Source organism: Phyllostomus hastatus, unplaced genomic scaffold (assembly GCF_019186645.2).
Source record: "Phyllostomus hastatus isolate PE091 unplaced genomic scaffold, TTU_PhHast_1.1 phas_contig_80, whole genome shotgun sequence".
NCBI lineage: Eukaryota > Metazoa > Chordata > Mammalia > Chiroptera > Phyllostomidae > Phyllostomus > Phyllostomus hastatus.
Window position 1 is genome coordinate 5,390,192 of NW_025333960.1, and position 27,751 is coordinate 5,417,942.

At 36.3% G+C, this 27,751-nt stretch overlaps 2 protein-coding genes across 12 annotated transcripts in view; both read right to left on the reverse strand.

The window, feature by feature from the left end:
- Nucleotides 1–745, reverse strand: part of CEP192 (centrosomal protein 192) — a 137,743-nt gene extending 136,998 nt beyond the window's left edge. For 4 of the 10 annotated variants that reach the window (XM_045849784.1, XM_045849783.1, XM_045849779.1 and 1 more), the window contains exon 1: nucleotides 518–708. The gene's annotated coding sequence lies outside the window, so the exon portion shown is untranslated. Of the gene's footprint in view, nucleotides 1–517 lie in introns of all 10 variants that reach the window. The other 6 variants (XM_045849781.1, XM_045849777.1, XM_045849776.1 and 3 more) reach the window with 4 other exon arrangements.
- Nucleotides 746–4,143: 3,398 nt separating this feature from the next.
- Nucleotides 4,144–27,751, reverse strand: part of SEH1L (SEH1 like nucleoporin) — a 58,274-nt gene continuing 34,666 nt past the window's right edge. Inside the window, exons 4-9 of one of the 2 annotated variants that reach the window (XM_045850071.1) lie at nucleotides 18,203–18,414; nucleotides 13,152–13,250; nucleotides 10,465–10,605; nucleotides 9,167–9,324; nucleotides 7,651–7,801; nucleotides 4,144–5,031 (exon numbers count right to left, since the gene is read on the reverse strand). In XM_045850071.1, the coding sequence (XP_045706027.1) occupies nucleotides 4,836–5,031; nucleotides 7,651–7,801; nucleotides 9,167–9,324; nucleotides 10,465–10,605; nucleotides 13,152–13,250; nucleotides 18,203–18,414 (957 nt within the window). In that variant the 3' untranslated portion in view covers nucleotides 4,144–4,835. Of the gene's footprint in view, nucleotides 6,819–7,650; nucleotides 7,802–9,166; nucleotides 9,325–10,464; nucleotides 10,606–13,151; nucleotides 13,251–18,202; nucleotides 18,415–27,751 lie in introns of both variants that reach the window. The other variant, XM_045850072.1, reaches the window with a different exon arrangement.

Here is a 27,751-nt window from a genome sequence, read left to right on the forward strand (position 1 = left end):
TCTGAAATTTAAAAAAAAAAAAGCAATAATAAAATGGCATTAAGCATTGACTTATTTCACGTTTTATTCATAAATCAGACACAAGAAGTGTAGGGAAGTGCCGCTTAGCAGAAATCAAAACAGAAGTGAGTAATGGGTGACACTGGCAGACCCTTCTGCATTTAGCTAACAATATGACTTCCTGGGTCTGAATCTTAGACAAAAAGTAGAAACAGAACCACCCATCACACACGAAACAAGAAACTCCAGAGCAAAGCGGGTTTGTTAATCACCATATGGAAGGAACACGGGACGTGATCCCCCAAAAATCAAAGCCCGTTGCTTTCAAAGACGCTCTCTAGTCCTTGGCTAAGAGTCTCAGACACGGTGGTCTCCAATTAAATTCCAGGAGCGGAGTTCTTAGTGGCGGCCCGACCAGTGTACTGATTGAACTGAGCGGCCGGACCTTGGCTCACCTCCATAGCCCCCACCCGGAAGTCTGCGCCCCTTTCCCAACCCCTCCCAAACCGTCACTGACCCGCCTTCCAAGCAGCCGAATCGCGGCCAAAAATGTATTCGACTGCCTCCGGTCCAACCTCATGTCAAAACACAGGATCCGATCCTCCTCACCTAATCCCCTTACTTCCAGAAGCAAGAACGCGGTGTAAACTTCGTGGAGGACATACCCCAAGGAGCTGCAAAGGCGCGTGCGCGTTTCCTCAGCACCAGCCCCCGCCAGAGCCTGCCGTACGCAGTCCCTCACGTTTACGTCTGTTTGCGGCAAGAACTAAGAGCAGGGACTCAGGGACGGCTTTGGATTGGACAGCGCGAAGGGACCTTGCAAGTACTGAGCCCCACAATTGGGCGGGGACGACGCGCTACAGATTTGAAGCCGAGAAGCGCGCTCTGCAGCGTGGGAGGAGCTCAGCAGTGCCAGAGACCTGCAGACGGCTTTCTCGCTCTAACCTAACCGAGAGCGGCGTGTTGAGACTTAGACGACTTGAAAGTAATGCCGACCTAATCGTTTGGGAAACCAAACCATCGTCACCCACCTTATATACAGAAATATTTCTAGTGATACTGAGGCAGGAGGTAGTCAGGAAGGAAGCTCCGAGGCCCCGCAGGGCTGAAGTAGAAAACACCTATACATGACAAAGACCCCCTAAGACGGGTTGTTCCTGTTTTCTGGGACAACTCTGAATCATAGAATGCGCCTGCGCGCTACCCCTGATTCATTATAATATCATTATAATGAAATAACATTGTGGGACTCCCTTCTCCAGTAGCCAATCAAGAAAGTCATGGGAAACCACGCATGCGCAGTAGCTTTGAAATCCAACTCCCTGTACCTGCGCAGGAAAAGCCCGCCAAAGACTAGCAGGGGGGCTTCTGCCTCTATAAGAATAGAATCCCCCCAGCCCACGTGCCCTTTTTTTTTCCTCTGCTCAGAGCTGGCTCACTCCCGTGTCCTGTGGTATGTACTATCACTTAATAAACCTCCCCTCTTTCTTTATGCTATAAACTTTGTGTGTTCGGTTCAATTCTTTGTTCTCGATCACTAAGAACCTGGTTACCTGTGCACACCTGTGCACACCTGTGACCATACTACCCCGAGTTCAGTATTGTTGCCACTTTTTTGTGCTTACATGAACTTATGCAGATCTTTTCCACCCATCACCATTTGACAGATGCTGAAATCTCACGATTTGTCCATGTTACCCACTGCTAACAAGCTCCAATTAGGAAATCATTCCTCGGGATCCAAGCTTCACGATAGCTCACTACAAAATGGCGTCTTTATTGGCCTGGTGTGGAAACGTGAGGCGATGTGACAAAATTCATCCCTAATTAACCCTACGTTTTCCTAACCTCTTCAGATGGCCAGTCGCCGACAATCTGCTCAGCATAAGGCCTTACCTAGTTACTACCGTCACTGAAACCATATAGGTAATTTAATTTCACACCTTTCATTTCCTTTACCTCAAAATTTCCAGTCTCAGAGGTAGTCTCTTTTCCCAAGTTAACTCCTTAATGTCATTCATTCAGTAGTTAAGATGTACGGTGCATTTGGGAAGAGAAAAAAAAGAAAAAGCATAGTTGAATTTAAATCCTACTCCTAATTTTAGCCTGGTGGGGGGAAAACATGTTCATTCGATCACTACCACCTCTAAAATGTTACTCAACCATCATTCCTAGATACCCTGGTTCTTCTCTACCTTTAGAAATGCTGTCTCTCTCCATCTGAACCACAAACCACCCTTCCTTATTTTATCACCTGAAGACCATCGTCTCTCTTATCCTTAATTGCCTTCACTTTCACACTGTACTGTCATTTTTCATGTTATTAGGTTGGTCCTGGGCACTACTTCAACATTTGTTTTAATTGATCAGGTCTGGCTTCTTGAGTCATGTTGCCACAGTTCTCTTGACATCTCTTCTTGAAACCTCCCAGCTTAACATTTGCAAAGTGTCATTACCCCTATTCTACCTCTCTCCACACTCAATGAACAAACACAAGTGGACAAAATCTCAAGATATTCTGAATCCCAAAAAATACTTAGCTCTAGAACTGAAAGGATGCTATTTGAGTATAATGAGCAACCCTTTGCTTCACAGGGTATTTTAATTCCTCTATAGCATGGCTATACATTGGAGATGAACTGCTGGAATGTGTCTATATGTTCCAGACTCTGTAGCCCTTGTGCCAAACTTAATAAATGTCCTCCCCCCCCCTCCAAAATCAAGTTACCCAAGCTCTTGCCATAACACCCAACAAGACTGGTGACAGGGCTCTACAATCCAAAGTAACCTGCGGGCAGAAAAGCCTAGACTCTGATGCCATACGGCCTAGATCTCAATCCTGGCTCTCACTTTCTAGCTGTGCAGCTTTGGGCAGATGATTATAAGCTGCCAGTTTCCTCCTCTGTAAAATGGGGATAATTCAAGCACCTGCCTCAGAGGTTGGTTGTCAGAATTAAATCAACTTACATAAGGTATCTAAAAGAACAATGGCACATGTGGAGGTACTCAACAAATATTTGGTATTATCCAACCTTATTCACTAACCCAAATGGAAGAGTCGCACCTGAGAGCATTCCAAATGCATGAGCAGATGCATTGTCGTGATGAAGCTGCCAATCACCAGTTGCCCATAGCTGTGGCCTTCTAAATCACCCACATAGTTTCGGTGGAGGAATGTCCAAGCTTAATGCAAAATTTGCTGCCGATTCATTGCTCTACTTGCTCAGTCATTTTGAATGCAACAGCCACACAGTACACATGCTCACTCAATGGCATCCACCCCCCCACTGACTAGTACAGTGAAGTCGTCATTGTTCACACATGCTCATTCTAGCTCAGTCTCACTGGCCGCCAGATTACACTGATGTCGTACAAACTGTTCTCATTATATTAACAATGACTGGACTTTTCCCAGACAGACCTCATATATCTTATCAGCTATTTATCCTTTGCATGTTAAGCTCTAGGGATATGACACTATTCACAGGAAAGGTGTCTTTAAATTAAATTATAAATTATAATACATGGTTATAACTATTGTATCATCTATGTGTGATTAACTGATAGTCACATTTGAAATGAACAAATTACATCTTTCTCTAGCCCTAGAGAAGTTAAGTCTTTGAAAACTCCTGAGAAAACTGAACCAAAAGGAATATTACAAGACCCATATATATCATTTATCATAATTAATACAGTACATTGTTTTAAAATTTAAAAAGATTTTAGAAAATAATCTAACCCATGACACCCATAAAATTTTATTAAGCAATGTCACCCCAGTAAATAAAAAATAAAAATAAAATATAAAAGAAAAAGAAAATAATGTCTAATTAGATTGAAAGTCATTAGTTCTACATGCTTGTGCCTTTCTACCTTCTAAATAAATGTCATACCCACCCCCTAATTTTTGATTATTTGGATTCTGTTTTTTAACAACATATTTTAAGGAGACATAAGCTTTACCAATTATCAAATAGAATACATTATATATATATATTTTTAAAAGATTTTATTTATTTATTTTTAGAGTGGGAGGGGGGGAGATAGAGAGAGAGAGAGAAACATCAATGTGCGGTTGCTGGGGGTTATAGCCTACAACCCAGGCATGTACCCTGGCTGGGAATCGAACCTACAACACTTTGGTTCGCAGCCCGCGCTCAATCCACTGAGCTACGCCAGCCAGGGCTAGAATACATTATATTTTTATAAGGCAACAGATTCATATCTTTTAAAATATATTTTATTAAATAATCTACTCAAAGAATAATTACAAAAGCTTTAAACAGTAATTCCAAGCAGTAAAAACAAGTTACTTTGTTTAAAAAAAAAAAAGGCCAACCAGTCTATATTATATTTTGCTGCTTTATACACAGGAATGATTTATTTTACAAACTGGTCAGTTTCAAGATTACCCTGTAAAATTAAAAACATCTCTTAATATGTCTCAAAGACAGATTGAACTTTATGATATGCTTTCACATTAACCAGTATGCAAAACCATTAGAAACTTAACATCATGTAACAGTTCAAAATAAAATGTACAGAACAGGCACTATGAAGTCAGCTACTGGGTGAATCACAGTTAAAACATTACTTGTACATAACTCTTTTCATCAAAGATTATCAACCAATGAAAGTAATGCCCCTGTGATGCAGAAGCACAAACATGTTTAGGTTCTAAACACTGTGTTCCAATTTTAATATAGGTACATGTAAGATAGATCCTAATTAGAAAAATTTTCTGAAAGAAAAATGAAGAAAAACAAAAAGCAGCCAGGAATAAAAGCATCTACAAGCACTTGAAAAAGGCCTTTAAGTGTTAAGTCAGTGTTTTAAATCCCTTCATTCTCAAGTAATAGATTAAGAGGTTGAGACAGAGATTGCCTGCAAGGGTGAGGATATTGGAGGTTGGCAGTGTCAACATCACAAGAGTGCTCTACAACAAGAGGAAGAGGAGGACAAAGGAGGTGTGTATAACTGGACCATCTCGATCCAGCTCTTGGGGAATCCAGAAGGGGAAAGAAATATCTGCAACAATGAAGACAGGAAAACACCAAAACAGAACAAAACCACAGAAAAAGAAAAAAAAGAGAGAGAGAGAAGTGGTAAATACAAAGAGAACCAAACAGAATAAAACACATGCTTAAAAAAAAAGCTTTAGTATATTCATGCCAAAACTAATAGAACATAATAGCAAAAATTAAGATCCTTACTCAAACCAAGCTTGCCTAAATAAGTACAGAAATTTTAAAGAAAAAACTATGATCTGTTAAACTTAAAATGTCAAAAAAAATTAGCAGCATGAATGTACAAAGGACAAATTTTACAATTTAAAACATTTTCTAATCTCTCAGAAACATTTGATGCTATCCTGTAAATTTACAAATCTAATAAGTTTTTTCTTTATTTTAAGCAATGCTTCATTTGTAGTAGCAGCAGGCACAAAGTTTTTTAAAATTCAAACATGATACTGAAAACCAATTCAAATATACTTTGGATTTCAAAGAACAACAATCTTTGAATATTCTTAGTTGTTTTTCTGAAAAACCTTAGTATAGCACAAACTTTTGATAACTAAAAGGGCTCAAAGAATATGTGCTATTGTTTTCTGCCATTTTATAAATTATCAATAATAATTATGTGCATTAATTTAGCCAACAAAGATTTATAGCCTTGTCATCAAAGTCACATTTATTTCTATAGGATATGAACTATATGAAGCAGCCAACTAAGAAAATTCTGGGACAAAGAATGTGGAAGATGTGCATGCACAATTTCAGCAAAATTTTAACTGCTTCTCTTATAGTACGTTTCCAAATTTTGACGTGAACTTTAAACCATCAAATTACACCATAAAAGTATACAAGCACATATTAAAAATGTTAATTTCTTTAGCAAATAGGAATCAAAAACTTACAAAGATGTTTCCATTTCACTACCAAACTTTAAATGAAGCAATACCAAATGTTTAATTTGGCTACAAACTGTGCAGTTTTTCATTTTACTATTATCGTATTTTTTGGACTATAGGACGCACTCACCACCCCCATTTGGGAAAAATAATGGTTGTTAATGTGTCTGAGTTCTGTTTACATTTACACTGGTGAACTATTATGCCATCTATGTTATTAAATATTTTACCACATTTTTTGCTTCAAAATTTTTTTCCTATTTTCCTCCTCTAAAACCTAGGTGTATCTTACAGTCCAAAAAATACGGTACTTTTTTCCCCTTTACTAATATTTTTAAAATATTATAAAGAAATGACAGAGTTGTACTGAATAATATCATGTACGCACCAATTCTACAAAAGGTAAACAAATTAACACTCAAAGCTACCTTCATGAAAAATATCTATTCAATCTTCAAATTAAAATTATCCACTTTCATCATTTTATCTTACTGTTTTAGAAAGCAAAGGAAATAGGCCTATATTCTCCAAATAAAGCGATATTTTCCCTCCTCCCAAATACTTGTAAGGATGGTAATAATCCTTTTCATTTTAAAACCCATGTTAGTTTCAGAAACATTTCAAAAAAAGTTTTGGTTACAGTGTCTGAACGAAAAGCCTCTCCATTAGTATTTCAAAAGTTTCAAATAGTGTCAATAACCTGGCTAATACAAAGGAAAGATATATACTGTATTTTTAAGAGCCTTTGGATTGCATTTAGTAGTAAGCAGGCCGCTGGTGTATCTTGGGAGAGGTCAAATGGTGCTGGGATAGGGAAAAAGGAGCTCACTTTCCATTCCCGTATGCATGCAACAAGCAGCAAACAGCAAAGTTACTCCAGTTAGCTGGTACTCAGCTGTGTTTTCTGTTAAAGGACATAATACAAATGAAGAGAGAATGCATCACAGATCTAACACACATGGTTATTAATAAAGTAAGAATACAGATCAAAACTTCAAAGTTCTTCACAACAGAAAATATGCAGTACAGGCAACAATCAAAACCCAGATTTTGTTTTTCTTTTAATTTACACTAGTATCCTTTGCCTCATGAAATCATCTTTATAATCCGATAACTTCTATTGTAACCTGAAACTATTTTCTTGCAAGTACTTAAACCTCAAAATCAAATAGCAGGACTTCTTTAAAAAATACAACTATATAAAAATAGTTGAGAAAATTTTAAATACAATTATCTTCTTTTATTTAAGAAGACAACAGAATAACCACAGGACAGTTTTTAAAGTTGTGCTTTGAAGTTTCCTAAAACTTTAGGAAAGTACTCAGAATTTACTACTTCTTACAATCTCCATTAAAGTTTTAAACAAACAAAAATATTAACTTACTCTCTTCTACAAAGCCTTAATGTATTTTATTTGAAACTTTCAGTTTGACCCAAGTCAAAGGCTACACTGCCAGTACTACTAACACACTAATAATCTATGACTAAACTCCTCACTTTTTCCATCCCATAGTTTGTCTTCATCTAAATTTCAGAATATAATTTTGTTTAATGGCCTCACAACCTACCTGTTAAATATCACAACGAAGTAAACCAAATACAAAGTCAACAATATGTATTTTTTCTGTGAGTAGTTTTTAATTCAGTCTTAAAGTCAGTTAAATAACACACTTTAGTATGGTGACCAGAATAACTGAAAAAGAAGAGAATTTTTAGTTTTTCCATAAACAGCCTACCTGCCAGCAGAGGATCCATTTAATGAATTTTGAAGATTTGAGATATTTGAACCTAGGGAAGGATTTGTGTTTCCCTGCTGAGAACTCCCACTGACAGGGCTCCCATTACCTTTCAAAATACCAGTACACTTCCAATTGTCCATATAATTAGCTGAAAGGAAAATGGTCAAATACATTAACAAGACTAATACCTATGCTCAAGGGCACAAATCTATGTTCACATCCTTAAATTACAATTAAACAATTAAAGAAACAAATTACACTTAAAGTGTCCTACAGGCTCCATTTCTCTCAGAATAAATGTTTAAGATATTTTTATAAATGCCTTAAATATATTTTTATAAATATATATAAAACATTTATATGTTTCAACATGTCTTAATTTTAACAATTATTTTTTAAAGTCTTAAAATAATTACTAATTTAGAAATAAAGCTTTCAGCACCCACTTCCCTTACTTAGAGGTAATTCTCTATGCTGCAACATTTTACATTAACTTAATATCAAGAGAAATTCTTTGTATATGTAGGGTATTGGACTTGTTTTCTTGGTTATGCAAATATAAGTCATGTGGGTACATGATGTCCTCAGAGATGGATGTAGGAAACAAAACCTTTGGGTTTGAGTGGCTTATCCAACACCTAAGTCTTCAAATGCAAACACGGCCAGGGGAGACACTGAGCCCCAAGAAACCCAAGGTAGGGAGCCCCACCGGCATGAAGCTGGGTGATCTCACTAAAGCCCAGAAGCAGGAAAGGTCAGCAATGCCTATGAAACCAAATTACACTGAAGAAAGGGAAGTCTGGGCTGCTTCTACCACAGCGTAAAACTGACTTAGCCAAACTGTACTTTGGAAAACAGTTCATTGTTCAGGTTAAATGAACTAAGCTATAATTTTGGATACAAGGTATCGGAAACCACTAGCTAGAGTGGTCCACAAAGAACACCTCTGCCCAGTGGATAAACATCCATGTAAAAGTGTAGACCATACTACAACAACCACAATGTTGCCTACACAGACCAAAGTCTCTCTCAGCATGGCATTTATAAGAAACCTTTAGAATCAGTGACCTCAAAATTCTTGAATTTTTTCAGAGATTTGAATTTGGGAGTCTTGAATTTTTGCAGAGGGGAACTGAGAAACAGGCTGGATTTTCTCATACTAATAGCTGATTCATTAAAGCAATTGTTTAATAAAAAAGGTGACTCTAGTCCTATCCTGAGTTTGCATGTTACACATAGAGCAAATAGTATCTTGACTATACTGCATATTCTATTACAATTATTTTAGTTTTTAACATTGCTTGGTTCCACATGGAAACTTAAACAATTTAATTAGTCACTAAATGCAATGAACTAGGTAAACTGATGAAGATTCAAAATAACAAATTAATGTAAGACATAATTTAAAAGTAACTGTGGAAAGATCATTTTTTCTAAATGTTTAGAGCATGCATTTCTAAGTGAAAATTTTAAAGCAGCAACATAAAGCAATAATTCTTCATTGAAACCTCACCTTTCCATAATCTTACACAGCCATCATCACCTGAAGATGCCAGCACTGTTCCTGTTATATTCCAACTCACTCGCCATACCTGAGAATTATGATTATCAAACTGAGCCACTATATGGATTTCAAATTTTGATGGCCCACCAGAAGATGTAAGTTCTTTCCTGTTAACAAAAAAATGCTCCTGAGGAATTTTTGGAAAAGGTTTAAACACATGCATACACACACACACAGAATATCTACCTAAACAAAAATATATGGTCTCACCTACATCCCATATTATTTTATAGTAATAATTTGCATACCCATACCCTACTCCTATTAGCTCAATGGGCCGTGTTATGTTCAATTGACTCCCCAGTACCTGCTGTGATCCTACCACGTAAAAGATAATGATTGCCTGTTTGATAGAAGATACAACAGAAGATTTTATTCCCCCAAAGTAGAGGAATAAAACAGATGATTCATTTTAAAAGAAAAGCAGCAGAAAGAAAACAATAGAAGGAGAAAAGAAAGGAGAAAAAAGGAATGAAAAAAGACATAAAACAATTCCAAAATTAAAATAATAACTAAATAATAAACTAAAAAGTTATTCACAACAATGTCTCAGTGCTAATTTAATTTTCTTTGGTCTGTCACCTATCATTCACTCAATCATTTATAGAATACCAAGTATATTCAGAGGTTCTAATTCATTGTTGGTAACAGCATGAATAAAACATAATTAAGATAGGGCGGGGCAGGGGAGAACAATGGAGGGAAATTGGGACAACTATAATAAAACAATAACAATTAAAAAATAAAAAATTAAAATTAAGAAAATATAAATCTCTTTACTCAGTTCCTCATCCCCCATATATTTATGGATGAAATGTTCATTAAGGAATTCATTCTTCAGATCTCAATAGCCTCTACACTCTTCCCCACACACGAAAATAATCAAGAGTTAAGAACACTTTCTTTTTTTTTAAATTTTATTTAAATTGTTGTTGCAGTACAATTTTCTATCTTTTACTCCCATCCCAACCCACCTACCCAAGCCTCCCCCCTCCTCCCTCCCATTTCCACCCACCCCTAGGTTCCTGTAAACCCTTCCCCTTTTCCCCTGAAATTCCCTCTCTCCCCTCTGAACTCTGTCAGTCTGTTCTTTATTTCAGTGTCTTTGGTTATATTTTGCTTGTTTCTTTGTTTTGTTGTTTAGGTTCCTGTCAAAGGTGATATCATATGGTATTTGTCTTTCACTACCTGGCTTATTTCGCTTAGCATAATAATATTTCAAATTAGTAATTGCTTTGAAAACTCACCTCACAGGCTTTAATGTAAAAATTCTCACATCTTTGGTTGCTATGGCTAGAATGTGGTAAGACCTTCCCAAGTTTGGAGCAAATGCAATATCATGGACAGGATCAGTAACTGTCATGAGGGTTTCAGCTTTTGCATATTTCCTAGTGAAAAAAAAAACCAATTAATTTACATTAAAAATTCCAGAAATAAACATTTTAAAATTCCACACATCAATGTACCTCAATTTTTTTATATTGCTCACAATAAAGTAATGTTTACCTCTGCAGTATGTAGTATGTCCAAGTTTTAACCCCTGAAATTGTGAATGTAGCCTAATTTGGAAAAAGTGCCCTTACAGATATAATTAAAAGATTTTGGGATGAGAACATTCCCTGGATTTAGTGTTGAATGACACTGTAAAAGACAGAAGAAGAAAAACAAAGACAGAGAGAAGACAGACATGTGAAGAAAGCAACTGAGCCACTTAATTAACTCCAAAATTTCTCCACAGTGAGGCTCCTTGTTATATGAGACAATATAGGAGATCCAGCCCCTGATCTATGTATATGTATTCTCCTACCATAGAGACTTATATACAACCATGGATTATCTTTATCACTGGATTCTTTTAAATATTTAGGTACTTTCTATCTGCCCTGTATTTTGTTTTGGAACTAAATCCAAGTTCTTAACCCTGGCCAAGTAGCTCAGTTAGAGTATCATCATCATACACCAAGATTGCAGGATCAATTCCCAGTCAGGGCACATAAAAGAATTAACCAATAAATGCATGAATAAGTGGAACTACAAATCAATGTTTCCCCTTCCCCCCCCTAAAATCAATCAGTAATTTTTTTTTTAAATCCAAGTTCTTTATCCCTTTACTCAATACTTATTTATATAAGTGCCCTGGCTGGTGTGGCTCAGTAGATTAAGTGCTGGCCTCTAAACCAAAGGGTCACTAATTCGATTCTCAGTCAGGACACATGCCTAGGTTGCAGGCCAGATCCCCATTGGGGGGCATGGGAGAGGCAACCACACACTGATGTTTCTCTCCCTTTCTCCTTCCTTTCCCCTCTCTCTAAAAATTAATAAATAAAACCTTTAAAAAAGTTTTAAACACTTTCCACCACTTAAAAAAAAACCTTATTTATAAAGTACTTTCTATTTCTATGTTTTAGAAATGGTCCACCTTTTAAGTTTTATGACTTATGGCTTACATTCACTCTGTTCAGCTACGGTCAAAAGAAACTACTTTAACAACATTAGCTGTTCATGAAACCTGTTTAAAATGTGCTATTAATGTGGTTCATAGCTTTGGTAGCTTAAAAGGAGTCCTAAAAGAAGGTTTCCATTCTACATTCTAGAAGTGTGCTGGCCAATACACAGCAGCCACTCGCCAAATATGCCTATTTAAAATTAAATTGATATAAATTAACAAATCCAGTTTCTCAGCTGTAGTAGCCAAATTTCAAGTTTCTACATCAGATGTGCGGATATGGACCATTTCCACCATCACAGCAAGTTCAACTGGACAGTACCACCACAGACAAAGCCTCGCTAAAGAAATCAAGAATCTAGGAAGGTAGAAGGCAGGTGTAAGAATCCCTTAAGAACCTAAGTAGTAACATTCTGAATTGCAAAACACATAGGAATTATAATAGTTCTTCTCTTCTACTTCTGGCTCCATGGAATATCTGACTACTAGACACAAGAATTTTATCTGGCATATGTGAAGCCCAGCCAATCACCTAATGGGTGCTTTTTTCTCCTATGAAGACTCTGAATACATACATCACAACATGATCAAAATTAAAATTTTCTTCACGTATTCCTACACTCTACCCAAATCGGACCTATTTCCAAAATTCCTTATCTCAAGAAATTACACACTACCCATTGAATTATTAAGCCAGATCCTTGGAAATCATCTTGATATTCTCCTCTTCTTCTTCACCTCCCACATCCAATCATCCACTACATCCTGTTGATACTACTTTTTAAATTATTCACTTCTCTCCGTCCCCATTGCCACTACTGTTTCAAAGCCACTATAATCTCCCACATGGGCTATTATAATAGCATCTTGCCCTAAATCCACTCATGTTCCCTTCCAAAATACTTTCGACACATATAGAAGAGTTTAACTATCATTTGATCCTGTTATTCCCCAACTATATAATCTTTCAAAGGTTTCATATTACTTATGAGACAAATCCTAAACACTGAACACAAAGTCTTGTATATATAAGCCTTGCATATTTCTCACCACACTATTCTTTGCCTATGTTCCAAACACAGGAAAAAATATATTGGCTCTCTTGTTCACGAACCATATCACATACAGTTTTCTCCATCTGGAATGTTTTCCCCTCTTTGGCTAACTTCTACTCATCTTATAGGTCTGCTTTTGAATGGACCTTCCTGGCACCCTCTCCCTGAGTGTAAACTTGTTCTCCTGGTTTATAAAATTCATCACCATTTTTAATTGTTTTGTTTGCTTTCCCTGCAAGATAGTACTGGGAAATCAATTGCCTTGTCCTCTGTATCATTCAATTTTATATTATCATAGTCTATCAAAGAACATGCCATATCACAGGAAATTGGCAAATATGTAATAAATAATGCATAATTCAGTTAATGAATAAAGAAACATCATTCTTAAAAATTAAATGCAATTTGGAACAATACTTAAAGCAGTACTGACCTGGTGTTTTCATTATATTCGAAAATCTGAACTTTGGCCATTGCATTTGGACTACTGTCATCACTTCCTACAGCTATCATGGGGGAATGAGCACGAGAGCTAGAAATAAAACATAAAAAATATTTCACATAACAATTAAATTAATTATATTTAACTCACAAATTTTATTTTCTTTTAAATTGGCATCAAGCAGCTCTACAACCTACAAGTCGGCAAAACAATGATTAAATCCCTGACATACACTCAACACAGCAGCACCTTGGGAGTGTGTGTCCTTGGGAATGCTCAACATGGGGATCAAGACTACCATCCTTTTGCATTATTTTTGCATTTTATTATAGCTGAGAAAGCAGCTTTCTTCCCTAAAAGGTTTCAAGCACTCAATAGGTTTTTAAAAAAAAGAAGGGAAAAAAAAACCCCCTACAAGGTCCTCAAATTTTTCTTCCTGAAAGACCTGGTCATTAACTGTGGAATAAAAAGTAACTCTATGGTACCAAAGTCATGACAAAAAGATTTTAAATACTTTGTACAAAAAAAGAAGAAACCCCGCAACAAGGCATGCTCCCCACATGTCATTCTCTTCTCCAGACTCATTTTAAAAGGCAAAAAGATAAGCAATGAGAGAATGAACTCCACTGAACTCTAGGCTAAGTGATTTATTTTTATTTAATATCTAATTACCTAGATATTGATTTCCTTTCCCTCCCTCATGCAGACTAAGTAATATCTCTATGAATATGACACCCTTATTTAAACTTTAACCTTGGTCTTGTGATACGCCAACTCATAAACCTGAAAACGGAATGTGGTAATTAAAAAAAAGGCTTAGTTCTTTATTCCTAAAGCTTGATTACTAAAGTTTCTGATAATGAATCAAGTTACCTAAATAAGAAAAATACCAGGAAAACTGCCAAGCTCTCTAGTAATAAAATTCCAAGTTATTTATACTACAATAAACCTTGACCATTCCAAGAGATATAAATTCCACAGTAATTTTGGTATCTCACAAAATCTTTTTTAATGTTCTATAACTTTTTAAAAACTATGTTACATATTTGAGCAAAAAGCAAAAATACATTTACAGTAACATATTCTAAAATTATTAAAAATATCTTTCAAACTAAAGCATTTTTAAATAAAATTATAAAATATCTGGAATAACAACTGAACTGAGGATTACCTCATTTGTACATCCTGAAATAACATGTTTACATTGAAAATGTCTTCCAAACATGACCCAGTAAGAAAAATCACCCAGCACTCTGTATATAGCAAACTGATTATCCACAACTCCTCCTCCCTCCTAAGGTTCCATGGAAATGATGAAAAGAGTAACACTACAACAGTGCTAGAAATCAGTGTGCCATCAGAAATTTAAAATTTTGGAAGAATCCCAAAAGAGGAAGCAGAAAGTGAGACAGAAAATGCAAAGGGGAACAAAAGCCCATATGGCAATCAGTAAGGATGAAATTCCAGAACCTCCAACCTTCAATCAAAAAATGGAGTGAATTGGAATGAGTCCTAAGGTGATTCATTTAAAGAACTGCAATTAAAAGACCACCAAGGCTGGCAGATAACTCTGTTCTAGGCTAAAAGTTTGAGAAAGGATTCTAGTGAGATGATTTAGAATGCAAAAAAGAAGAAATAAGAACTTAAAATACAGTACTCAGACATTGGCAAGGAGAGGGACAAGAAGGAACAAAATACATTAAAATGCTCCATTCCCCAAATCAGGTCCTCCTGACTTTGGCATTTCAGAATTCCCTACCAAGAAATCCTGCTAACCACCGAACCTAACTTAGATGAAACTCAGCCAAACCTGTAGGTAAGTGGGTGAGCTATTAAGAAAACAGAGCACCTAACAGAAGAAAAATAAAAATACCAGTTTTCTCTACTTAGCCATAATAATCTCGTCATAAAAATAAACAGATTAAGTAAAGACTAACACATACTCAAAGAAAACAAAGACACATGTATGAAAGACAAAGATGAACGTATACAGATCTTTGAGAAAATAGACACAGATCCTCATTATTTGCAGATTCTAGATTCGTAAACTAACCTAATTGCTACAATTTATTTGTAACCCCCAAAATCTAGTATACTTGCAGTTTTCAGTCATTCATGAACATGTCTGAAGCAGCTCTACAAAAAATTTGAGTCACCTGACATACACATTCCATGCTGAGGTAGTACAAAGTGAGGCTCTACCTTCTTGTTTCAGCTCTCATACTGAAAGCAAGTTATCTCTTTTGCACTCAATTTACCACCATGTTTTCCGCATTTTTGTGCTTTGTGTTGGTGAAAGAGTAACCAGAGAAAAAGACGACTTCTTAACAATTAAAATGACTGCCAATCTGCCACCTACCCACACTCCACTCCCCCAAACAAAAGGATGGTACAAAATATGTGCCTGGAGAATAAGTTGGAGATCTGGGGGATAGAGTAGTACAACTTTAAAGAAATGGAAAATGAGCCTAGAATAATCAAAGATAAGTTCCAGAAAGATAGAACAGACATAATAGAAGAGAACTGTTAAAGAATCATAGAGGATCCCCAATTTGAGACAAGAAATCTGTATTTTGAAAGAAATCACTAAGCATCAAGCAGGATGAATCAAAAAAGACCAATACGTGTTAGTATGTGTCTCCATTTACTTTAATACAGTCTTTTTTTGTGGGGAGGTGGGGATAATTGGGGAAGAAGGCATATATACATATTATAAATCAAGAGTAGTTTTGAGTTATAGATGGGTAATAGACATGTGAGGATCCTTCTGTACTTCTATTACTACTTTTGGAATATCTGAAATTTACAAAAAAAATTTTTTTTAAAGAAAAAATACCACCCTGGTCATTGTGGCTCAGTTGGTTGGAGCACCATCCTGTGGACTGAAAGGTTGCAGGTTCAATTCCCTCCCTCTCTCTCTAAAAGCAATGGAAAAAAAATGTCCTCAGGTAAGGATAAAAAACATTTTTTTAAATAATAATAAAAGGAAAAAAGTCTAGAAACATCCTGTTATATTTTAGAATTCTACTACCTCAAACCACATTCAAAGCAATCAAGGGGGGTTACTGCCCTAAATGTGAAAGGCAAAACCAACCTTCCAGAATACAGTAGACAACCTGAAGGTGGGGAAGATTTTCTCAAATAAAAATAAAAGCACTATAACAATGAAGGAATGACTATGGTTACATTATAGTTCACTACTCTCTGTTTAACTATCAAGTCACCATAGTGTCAAGAGGACAAACCACAAACTAGGAAAATACACTTTCAAACAGAGCCAAAAGTAGTAAGACAAAATCCTAAAAACTTCCAGAAAGAACAGGCTACCTACAAAGAACCAGCATCGGACTGACCTCAGACATCTAACATTTAAAGAACAAAATCTTTGAAATTCTTACGCACCACTTGGAACTCTAAAACTAGCTAAATTACAATTAAGCATGGGGTAAAGTTAAGCCATTGTTAGGTATGCAAACATTCAAAGAGTTTGCCAGCCATCCCCTATGGATAAAAATTACTTTAGGAGATATGCTGTCAAAATGAAAAAAGTATGAAGACAAGAGGTGATATGAAAACAGTGACAGCCAAGTATAAACCACAAGAAAAGGAATCAAGAAACAAAATACAGCACAAAAGTGAACACCAGATTATTCTGTGTGAACAACAGTTCTTATGTAATAGATTACATTTGCACCTATAATAAATACTTACATAACCTAATATTGTAAATTTGGTTACTGCTTAATTTTTAGAATCAACTTCTAGTCAAAAGTCAAAATATTTACAAATGTATGAATGACAGTGTAAATATAAATATTGTGAATTTTGCCAGTATGTAAGCAATACAATATTAGGAAATGGAAGGGAGAAGCAAAATAAGCTAACTTCTTTTTTAAATAGAAAAATAAACATCATTTGAAATTATGATAATTACTACCATAATTAAAACAACTATCAACAGCTCCACAAATATCTAGTGACACATCAGGAAGAGAAAAGTTTTATAAATATACCAAATTCTTCTTTCACATATTGAGTATAGAAAATAGGAAGAACAAGGGGTATAAGTAAATCATTTAAAAATAGAATAGTTGACTACCAGAATTAAAATCTAAAAACAAAACCATTAACAACAAGAGCATTTTCTTAGGAGATAGAGAAACTTTTACTTTTCATGTTATACTCTTCTAGATTACTTGATTTTTTTTTTACCAAGTGATTCATTATTCCTTTAATTTTTTTAAAGATCTTATTTATTTACTTTTTTAAAGAGAAGGGAAGGGAGGGAGAAAGAGAGGGAAAGAAACATCAATGAGCAACTGATACATGGATCGTTTGCCTCTCCCATGCCCTCAACTGGGGACCCTGGGCTGCAACCCAGGTATGTGCCCTGATTGGGAATCAACCTGTGACCTTTAGGTTCACCGGCCAGAGCTCAATCCACTGAGCCACACCAACCAGGGCTTCTTTAATTTTTAAAACAATTTAATAGAAAGCAATTATGGTACTGTCTTAGAGTCACACTCTATATGGTAGTTAAAGGAATAATGTAGGACTGACTAGATATAATAATGCACAGAAAAATGCCCACAATTTATTTATAAGTGAAAAAAAGTGCAAGAAATGTATGTCTATAAATGTCGTATGTGTTTTTGTGTCTACCTGTACGTGATAGTATACACCTGTATATATTTGCATTTATTTGTGTATTTATATAAGCATTAAATATTTATTTGTATGTCCATGGAAAAAGCCCAGAAGGTATATACCAAAACATCTTAAATGGCTGGTTTCTTCTGTGCAGTAGAAATAGGGGGTCAAAAGAAGGGGTGGAGAAGGAAAAAATGTTATTCTACATAACATATGTTAATAATATATAACAATTAATAATTTAATAACATAATAATACATATTAAATTAGATTAAAAATAATGAACATGACTAAGAAAAGGATTATTAAGAAAATAAATCATCAAATGCTTAAAAATTACTAATTTGTTTTTCTAGGATTAGATTATCAGAAGTATGCCATGTAAGCTTACCTTGAAGGGTTCCAAGAAATACAACTACAGCTTAGCTTACATGAGATCTCATGCTGTAGAGACCACTGACTGAGATTCATGACATCTGGTGCCTCATATATTCTTACTATACCATCTGCTGAACAGGTTGCTAACATAAGACCCATATGCTTAGGAGCAAATTTCACATCAGTAACAGATGTTCTGCTGTCCACTAGAGTTGTCCTCTTAACCTGAAAAGAAATTTACAATTTAAATTATATACAGTACTCCCCACACCTTATCTGCATTTTTACTTTTTGTGGTTTCAGTTACCAGTGGTCAACCAGGCTAAAAATATTCAATGGAAAATTCCAAAAATAAATGATTCATAATTTTTAAACTGGGTGATATTCTGAGTAGCAGAATGAAATCATTAACTGTCCAGCTCAAGATATGAATCATCCCTTTATCCAGCATATCCACATTACTTCATATCATCACACAGGCACTATTTTATCTCCCATCATCACAAGAGTGAGTATACTACAATGGGATACTTTGAGATCAATAATAGTTATTCACATAACTATTATTACAGTATGTTGTTATGATTGTTCTATTTTATTATTGTTGTTCATTTCTTTGTTGGGACTAATTTACATATTAAACTTTATCATAGGTATATATAGGGAAAAAAAACTATATTGAGTTTCATACTCTTTACCCATAATTTCAGGCATCCAAGGAAGGTCTTACAATACATCTCCCATGTATAAAGGGAGACTACTATACCAAAAAAAAAAAAAAACGATATTACAGTGGAAAGAAAGAACAGAAGCTCTAATATCACACAGAACTGTTCTGTGCCTCTGTGGTTTATTAGGACACATTACCTTGAATAAGGCCCAATATTTAAAATGTGCCTGGACCTCAATTTCCTCCAAAGTACTTGGCAAAATACCACATACACAGCTGGCCATAGTAAAAAATTAATTTATTTATGGCAGGAGAAATTCTGCCTTAAAAGGTCTAACTATTAACTTATGTAAGTATTCTTTCTTAAGTAGACTGGTCATTAAATGAGAAAATGTCAGAATTTTCATATAGGTAGCTTTGTCACGCAAAGTCTGCTACAAGCAGTAAATTAAACGAATTGAGATTCTTTAGCAGTAAAATGGAAGGCATGAAACTTTTTTCTTAGAGCATGAATGTCAATTAACCCTACTTTGACTACCTCTATACACTTTTAGGACAAAGCATTTAGCAGACACTAACAGTATAGACAGTACAAAGCTGGTGGCTTTCTGATAATCGCAGAATTCCATGATAGCATTTGTAAGTTATTTTCTACAACCTAGATAAGATTATTTTTTACTGAAAACATCAATAAAATTTAGGAACCAAAAGCTTACTATCTATGGTTATCAAAATACATCTTAAAGACTGTCAATATTAAAAGAATATTACATAAATTTTAACAATAGCATCTCTGCAAACTTTTAATTTTTTAATGTCTTTATTGTTGTTCAGTTACAGTTGTCTCCATTTTCCCCCCATTTATCTCCCCTGCCCTGCGCATACCCCATCTCCCATATTCAATCCTCCCCCACAGTTGTCCTTGTCCATGGGTCCTTCATATCTATCCTTTGAATTCACCCTCCCATTCATGCCCCTGTATTGTCCTTTCCCCTCCTCTCAGGTCAATGTCAGTTTGTTCCTTATTTCCATATCTCTAGTTATATTTTGCTCAAGTGTTTGTTTTGTTGATTAGGTTCCACTTATAGGTGAGAGCACATGCTGTTTGTCTTTCACTGCCTGGCTTACTTCACTTAGCATAATGCTCTCCAAATCCATCCATGCTGTCACGAAGGGTAGGAGTTCCTTCTACCTTTCTGCTCTGTACTATTCCATTATGTAAATATATCATAGTTTTTTAATTCTCTCATCTACTGATGTGCATTTAGGCTGCTTCTAGCACTTAGCTATTATAAATAACACTGCTATGAACACTTAAGTGCGTAAGTTCTTTTGAATTGGTGTTTCAAGATTCTTAGGATATAATCGCAACAGCAGAATTGTCAAATCAAAAGGCAATTGTTCCATTTTTAGTTTAGTTTTGTTTTTTTTAGGAAATTTCATCGTTTCCACAGTGGCTGCACCAGTCTGCATTCTCACCAACAGTGCACTAGGGTTCCCTTTTCTCCACAACCTTGCCAGCACTTACACTTTGTTGATATGTTTATGATGGCCATTCTTACCAATATGAAGTGGTATCTCATTGTGGTTTTAATTTGCATCTCTCTGATGGCTGGTGATGCTAAGCATTCTTTCATAAGTTTCTGGGCCCTCTGTATGTCCTCCTTGGAAAAGTGTCTGTTTCAAGTATAGGGAACTGATCCACTTAGCATGACGAATGTAGCCCAGACCTATCTGAAAACCAAGAAGTTTTGTGGCAATCATAACTAAAAATGAGGGGAGAAATATAAGAAACCAATCTGCCTGGCATGGCGAATGTAGCCCAGCCCTGTCAGAAAGCCGACAGGAGCGAGTCAGCACACAGGAGCCAAACCCACGGATTGGCTTTCCCATGGGAAAAATAGGCCTGCATTATACCTAGGCTGCTTTGAGACTTGCTCTTGCTAAAAATCCCTCACCCTGAGTTGAAGCAGCAAATGTTTACTGCATATCTTTAAAGCAACTTCCAAAAATTTCTGTGCTAATTCTCCCAAGGACTAAAGTGTAACCAGACCAATCAAACTTATCATTCTCTTGCATTTACAACATTTTTTCCTTGTTCATCTGTAAGTAATCAGTAACATCCTTTCCTTTGTAATCTGTAAAAAGAAATCACCTAAAGCAAACCTGAGCATAATGAATGAGAAACTTCTTTAATGTATACTATTAGAAAGCCAATAAAAGACTGTTCAGGCAACGGTCGAGGCACACTCTCTCTCTCTGAGAATGGCCATGCTGTCCTTTTCTCCACAGGACTTCTATAGTCCATGTGAATTTGTTTGTTACATCTACAACATACGGACCCCGCTGGAAGGAGTCCGCATCATCCAGGTCCTTTGTCCAGTTTTTAACTGGTCTTCCTCATGTGGAGTTATGTGAGTTATTTAAATGTTTTGGAGATAAAACCTCTGTCCAAGGTATCAATGGCAAATGTATTTTTTCCCATACGGTCAGTTCCATTTTCATTTTGCTGATGTCTTTTCTATCCATGTACTAGCTTTTTAATTTGACATAGTCCCATTTGTTCTGCCCTTTATATCCCTTGCTCTAGGAAACATATTGGTGAAAATACTGCTGTGTACAATATCTGCTATTTTCTTGCCTGTGTTCTCCTCTAGGACTTTTATGGTTTGTGACTTATATTTAAGTCTTTTATCCACCTTGAATTTGTTTTTGTGTATGGTGTAAGCTGGTGGTGAAGTTTCATTTTTTTGCATGTAGCTGTCCAGATCTCCCAACATTTGTTGAAAAGGCTATTTTTAATCCATTTCACATGTCTGCCTGCTTTGTCAAATTATTAATTGACCATAGAGACATGGGTTGATCTCTGGGCTCTCTATTCTGTTCCACTGATCTATATGTCTATTCTTATGGCAGTGCCAGACTGTTTTGATTACAGCAGCCTTGTAATACAGTTTGATGACACATATTATGATCTCTCATTCTTTATTCTTCTTCTTCAAAATTGCTGATGCTATTTGGGGTTTTTATGGTTACATATAAATTTCTGAAATATTTGTTCTGTATCTGTGTAATCTATCATTGGCATTTTAATAATTATTACACTGAACTATAAATTGCTTTTGGTAGTATGGACATTTTGATGTTATTTCTTCCAAGCCATGAACACAGTACATACTACCACTTATTTGTGTCTTCCTTAATTTGTTCAGTGTTGTGTAGTTTTATGAATACAGGTCTTTTACTTCCTTGGTTATGTTTATGCCTAGGTACTTTATTTTTCTTGTTGCTATATCAAATAGGATTTTTTTTATTTCTGATATTTCAATTTCTGTATGTTGACTTTGTATTCTGCTGTTTTGCCAAATTCACTTCCTAGGTTAAGTAGTCTTTTGGTGGAGTCTATAGGGTTTTCTATGTACACTATCATGTCATTTGCATACAATAACAGTTTTACTGCCTCCTTTCCAATTTGGATGCCTTTCATTTCTTTTTCTTATCAAATCTCTATGGCTACAACTTCCAATACTATGTTGAATAGAAGGGGTGAAAGTGGACACCCTTGTCTTGTTCCTGATCTTAATGGGAAAGCTTTTAGATTTTGCTTACTGAGTATGATATTGGCTGTAGGTTTCTCATATATGGCCTTTATTATTTTGAGGTATGCTCCCCCTACTCCCCCCTTGCTGAGTGTTATTATCATAAATAGGGGCTGTACATCATGAAATGCTTTTGCAGCATCTATTGATAAGATCATGTGATTTTTGTGTCTCCTTTTGTTTACGTGATGCATTTTATTTATTGATTTGCGAATACTGTACCATCCTTGCATCCCTGAGATGAATCCCACTTGATCATGGTGTATGATCTTTTTCATGTATTGCTGGATGCAGTTTGCCAATATTTTTCTGAGGATTTTAGCATCTATATTCATCAGTGACATTGGCCTGTAGTCTTCTTTCTTTGTTGTATCTTTATCTTCTTTTGGAATTACAATGATGATGGCTTCATAAAAAAATTTATGAGTCTTTCCTCTTCTTGGATTTTTGGGAATAGTTCGATAAAGACAGAAATCAGCTCTTCCTTAAATGTTTTGTAAAATTCTCCAGTGAAACCATCCAGTCCAGGGCTTTAGTGTGACAGAGTTTTTTGATTACTGCTTTAATTTCAACAGCTTTTATCTATCTGTTCAGGCTTTCTGCTTCTTCTTCATTCATTTTTGGAAGATTTTATGTTCCTAGAACTATGTCCATTTGACCCAGGTTGTGAAATTTCTCCACATACAGTTTTTGGCAGTAATTTCTTACAATCTGTGGTTATCAGTTGTAAATTCTCTTTTGTTTCTGCCTTATTTGGGTTCTCTCTCACTTTTTTCTTAATGAGTCTGGCTATAGGCTTGTTGATTTTCTTTATCTTTTCAAAGAAACAGCTCCTGGATTTATCAATCTTTTGCATTGCTCTTTTATTCTCTATGTCATTTAATTCTATTCTGACCTTGATAATTTCATTCCATCTACTTGCTCTGGGCTTTGTTTGTTACTACTCTCCAGTTATTGCACATGTAGAATTAGGTTCTTTACTTGAAATTTTTCTCTTTTTTAGGTAGGTCTGTACTGGTCTGAACTTCCCTCTCAGGACTGCATTTGCTGTGTCCCACAGGATTTGGACTGCTGTGTGTTCATTTTAATTTGTCTCCAGACCCTTTCTGATTTCACCCTTGGTCTCATTGTTAACCCATTCATTGTTTACTAACATGTTATTCAGTCTCCATGAATATGGCTGTTTTTAAGTTTTCTTCTTGAAGTTGGTTTCCAGATTCAAGCTCTTGTCTTCCAAGAAAATGGCTGATGTTATTTTGATGACCTTTAATTTGTTAAAGACTGTTTTGTGTTCTATCATGTGTTCTATCACTGAACATGTTCCATGTGCATTTGAAAAGAATGTTTTGCTTGTTTGAGGTTCAAAGTTCAGTGTTGGGAGCCACCCTTCCTGGTTTCAGGAGCTGTAACCCTCCCCTCCCATGGCTAAGGTTGAGTGAGTGACCTTCAGACCATAAGCCACTAAGGAACCAAAGCTTATTTCCCTGGCAGGAGCGCTGCTTCTGCTCCTTTGTCCATAACTGGCACCCAATGCTTGATCAGTTAGCCAATGACAGGTAAGATTCCCCAAGGGGGGAATGACCTAAGACAGGCATGATCACATGGAGGCCCCAGGGAAGGACTTGGGGGGCTATGGAGAAAGGGGGTGACGGACCCTCACCCCTCGGCTTTGACAAAGCCTGCGTCCTCATTCTGCCTGCGAGAAGTCTCCTGATTTCCTGGCTATCTTGCCTCCTCTGCCTGACTTAAGCCTGAAACAATGACAGAGGGCAGTGTAGCCCTGTGCTAGAAAGGACAGGCTTCCCAGGTGATCAGGCCTGAGAAAGGATATATAAAATCCTGTGAAACCTGCTTTGCTAAGAATGCTCTTAATTAAATGATAAAGGCCCGAGCAGGAAATGAGTTTGTTTCCCAAAGTTTTGTAGCCTTTTAGCTAACAGACCCTGACTCAGAATAAGCCCTCATAGTTTTTGTGTACTATCTATTGTTTGATCCTTACTGCCTGACAATGATTAATGAACTTTACCTGTATTCCTGTGCAATTTAAAAGCTGATAAAAACCTGTGAAGGGAAGGATCGGCACGTTCTCCTCTTGAGAGAGTTGCCAGGCTGTTCCGAGGTTCCCTCCCCTTGAGAGGGTAGCCATGCCATCCCTTTTCCTCCACAGGACTCGGTAGTCCATGTGAATCTCTCATGTCATCCATAATGCCATGGACACTGCGGGCCGGTGACTGAGACAGTTCAGTATACATCAATTAAGTCTATTTGATCTAGTGTGTCATTCAGTTCCACAATATCCTTGTTGATTCTTTGGAAGATCTATCTATTGTTGACAGTGGGGTGTTATAACCCCCTATTTTAAGTGTGTTATTGTCTATATTTTTCTTGAAGTCCTGCAAAATTTTCCTTCTCTAGCCCTAGATAGTGTGGCTCAGTGGATTGAGTGCCAGCCTGAGAATCAAAGGGTTCCCACTTCGATTCCGAGTCAAGACACATGCCTGGGTTGTGAGCTAGGCCCCTGTAGTGGGCACACAAGAGGCAAACACACATTGATGTTTCTCTTCCTCTCTTTCTCCCTCCCTTCACTCTCTCTAAAAATAAATAAAAAATTTTAAAAAGTTTTTCCTTATATATTTGGGTGCTCCCATGTTAGCTACATATATGTTTACAATGTTTCTTTCTTCCTTGTGGATTCTTCCCTTAATCATTATGAAGTGTCTTTCTCTGTCTCTTTTTAAGTCCTTTGTATTTGACATCATTTTGTCTCATATTAAGTATCGGTAGTCCAACTTTTTCTTCCTCTCCATTTACTTAGAATATTTTTTACAAACCCTTCACTTTCTATCTGTGTAGGCCTTTTGTTACAAAATGGGTCTCTTGTAGGCAGCATAGATGCAGGTCATGTTTTCTTATCCATTCAGCTTCCCTATATCTTTCGATTGGAGCTTTTAATCCACTTACATTAAGATTATTATTGATATGTACTTATTCATTGTCATTTTCCCCCTTTGTACGTCTGTTCCTCTCTCATTCTCCATCTTCTTAAAGCAGTCCCTTTAGCATGTTTTGAAATGCTGGTTTGGTGGAACTATATTCTGTTAGCCTTCTTATGTCTGGGAAACTTATTTCACCTTCCATTTTAAATGAGAGCTTTGCTGGAAAGAGTAATCTTGGTTGCAGACCTCTGCTTTTCATTACTTGGGATTATTCCTTGCCATTCCCTTCTGGCTTGTAGTTGTTTTGTTCAGAGGTCACTTGCTATCTGTATCAGAGTGCCCTTTTATGTCACTTCCTGCTTCTCCCTTGCTGCCTTTTAGATTCTGTCTTTGAGTTTTGCCATTTTACTTATGATAAGTCTAAGAGCGGGCCTCTTTGGGTCCCTCTTGATTGGGACCCTCTGTGTTTCCTGGGCTTGCATGGCTTTTTCTCTCATCAAATTAGAAAAGTTTTCAATCATTACTTTTTTCAAATGGATTTCCTATCCCTTGCTCCTCTTCCTCTCCTTCTAGTATCCCTATTACATGGGTATTTTTGTGTTTCATGTTGTCCTGCAGTTCCCTTAACCCTTCTTCATTCTTTCTGAGGGTTTTTTTTTCCTTCTCTTGCTCTTTCTGGGAATTTTTTTCTAACTTGTTTTCTAGCTTGCTGATTCGACCCTCTGTTTAATCGAGCCTACTGTTTATTTCTTCTACTGTATTTTTAAATTCAGAAATTATTTTCTTCATTTCCTCCTGGCTCTTATTGATAGTTTTTATGTCTTTTTTCATGCTCATGTTCTTCACAGTAAGTTTCTTATAGTTTCTTTGTAGTTCTTTATAATTCTCACTGAGCTCAATTTCAACTCAATGTCTGAAAGTTTACTAGCCTGTATTTCATTTAGCACTCTTTCTGAGGATTCCTCCTTTCCTTTGCATTTGGGGTAGTTTCTTTGTCTTCTCATTATTTTTGAGACCCTTTTTGTTTGCTTCTCCTTCTTAAATTGATCTGTTTTGACTCCCTGAGTTTGTGGCGTGAACTTCTGTGGTAGGAGACCTGTGGGAGTTGGTGATGCAATCTCCTTGATCTCCTGAACTTAGAGCTCTTGGAATGACGTTTATGTTGTTTATGCTGTTTATGTTGGCTCTCTGGATATAACTGGGTTTTGACTGATGTTGGATCATTCTTGGTGGGTTCTTCCCTCCAGCTGGGTGACTGAGGGTCACTGTACCCACCACATCTTGTATGCTGTTGTGTAGGTGTTGTGAGAACAAAACCACAAAGCCCAGGGAACAAATCCACAACCACAAAAATAACTCTAACCCACAATCCCACTATCAACAGCATATGAACCAGTATTAATAAGAGTGTAATTTGATTAAGACTATTATGAGAAGGAGAGCTGTTTGAAATGACCTACTGAAAGAGAAATGATTTTGAGAGATTAGAGGGAGCAGTACTAATAAGAGTAGGGACTCAGAGATATGACAAAAGTAAAATTTATATCATAAATAAAAAAGAGAATAAAGGAGGAATGGATTAAGAGAAGGGAAACATACAGTATTAATTTTAAACCTACTAAAATAAAACAAGAAAATAAAATAATAAAATTTAAAAAATAAGACAAAATAATAAAAGAAATGAGAAAAAGAAAAAAAATGTAAATAATACAAGATAGGGACCAAATTGGAGAAAAAGATACACCACAGCAGTATCAACAACAAATGAGCTAAAATTAATAGAGGTGGGATGGGAATAAGAGGAAAAAAATAAAGAAAGAAAAGCTTAAGAGATGTCTTGAGGAAAAGAAAGTGATTTTGAGATTATAAAGAGGGGCTAATAAGAGTGAGGAATGAAAACCAGGCTAACACCGGGAAAACATAAAATTTGAGATGAAAAAATGAAGCCCTGGCTGGCGTAGCTCAGTGGATTGAGCACAGACTGCGAACCAAAGTGTTGCAGGTTCGATTCCCAGTCAGGGTACATGCCTGGGTTGCAGGCCATGACCTCCAGCAACCGCACATTGATGTTTCTCTCTCTCTCTCTCTCTCCCCCTCTCTCCCTCTCTCTCTCTCCCCCCCTCCCTCCCTCCCTTCCCTCTCTAAAAATAAATGAAAAAAAATTTTTTTTAAATGAACGGGTTGGATAAAGACAACATGGAGTAAGAGAGGGGAACAGTACATTTTGAGACTTGAAATATAAAAATAATGAAGATCTAGAGATAAAATAAAAAACTGCAACAACTACTACTGTATCCACCACCAGCAAGCATAGATTGTTTTAGTTGGAGAGAGAACGTGGGTATTTTAAGAGTAGG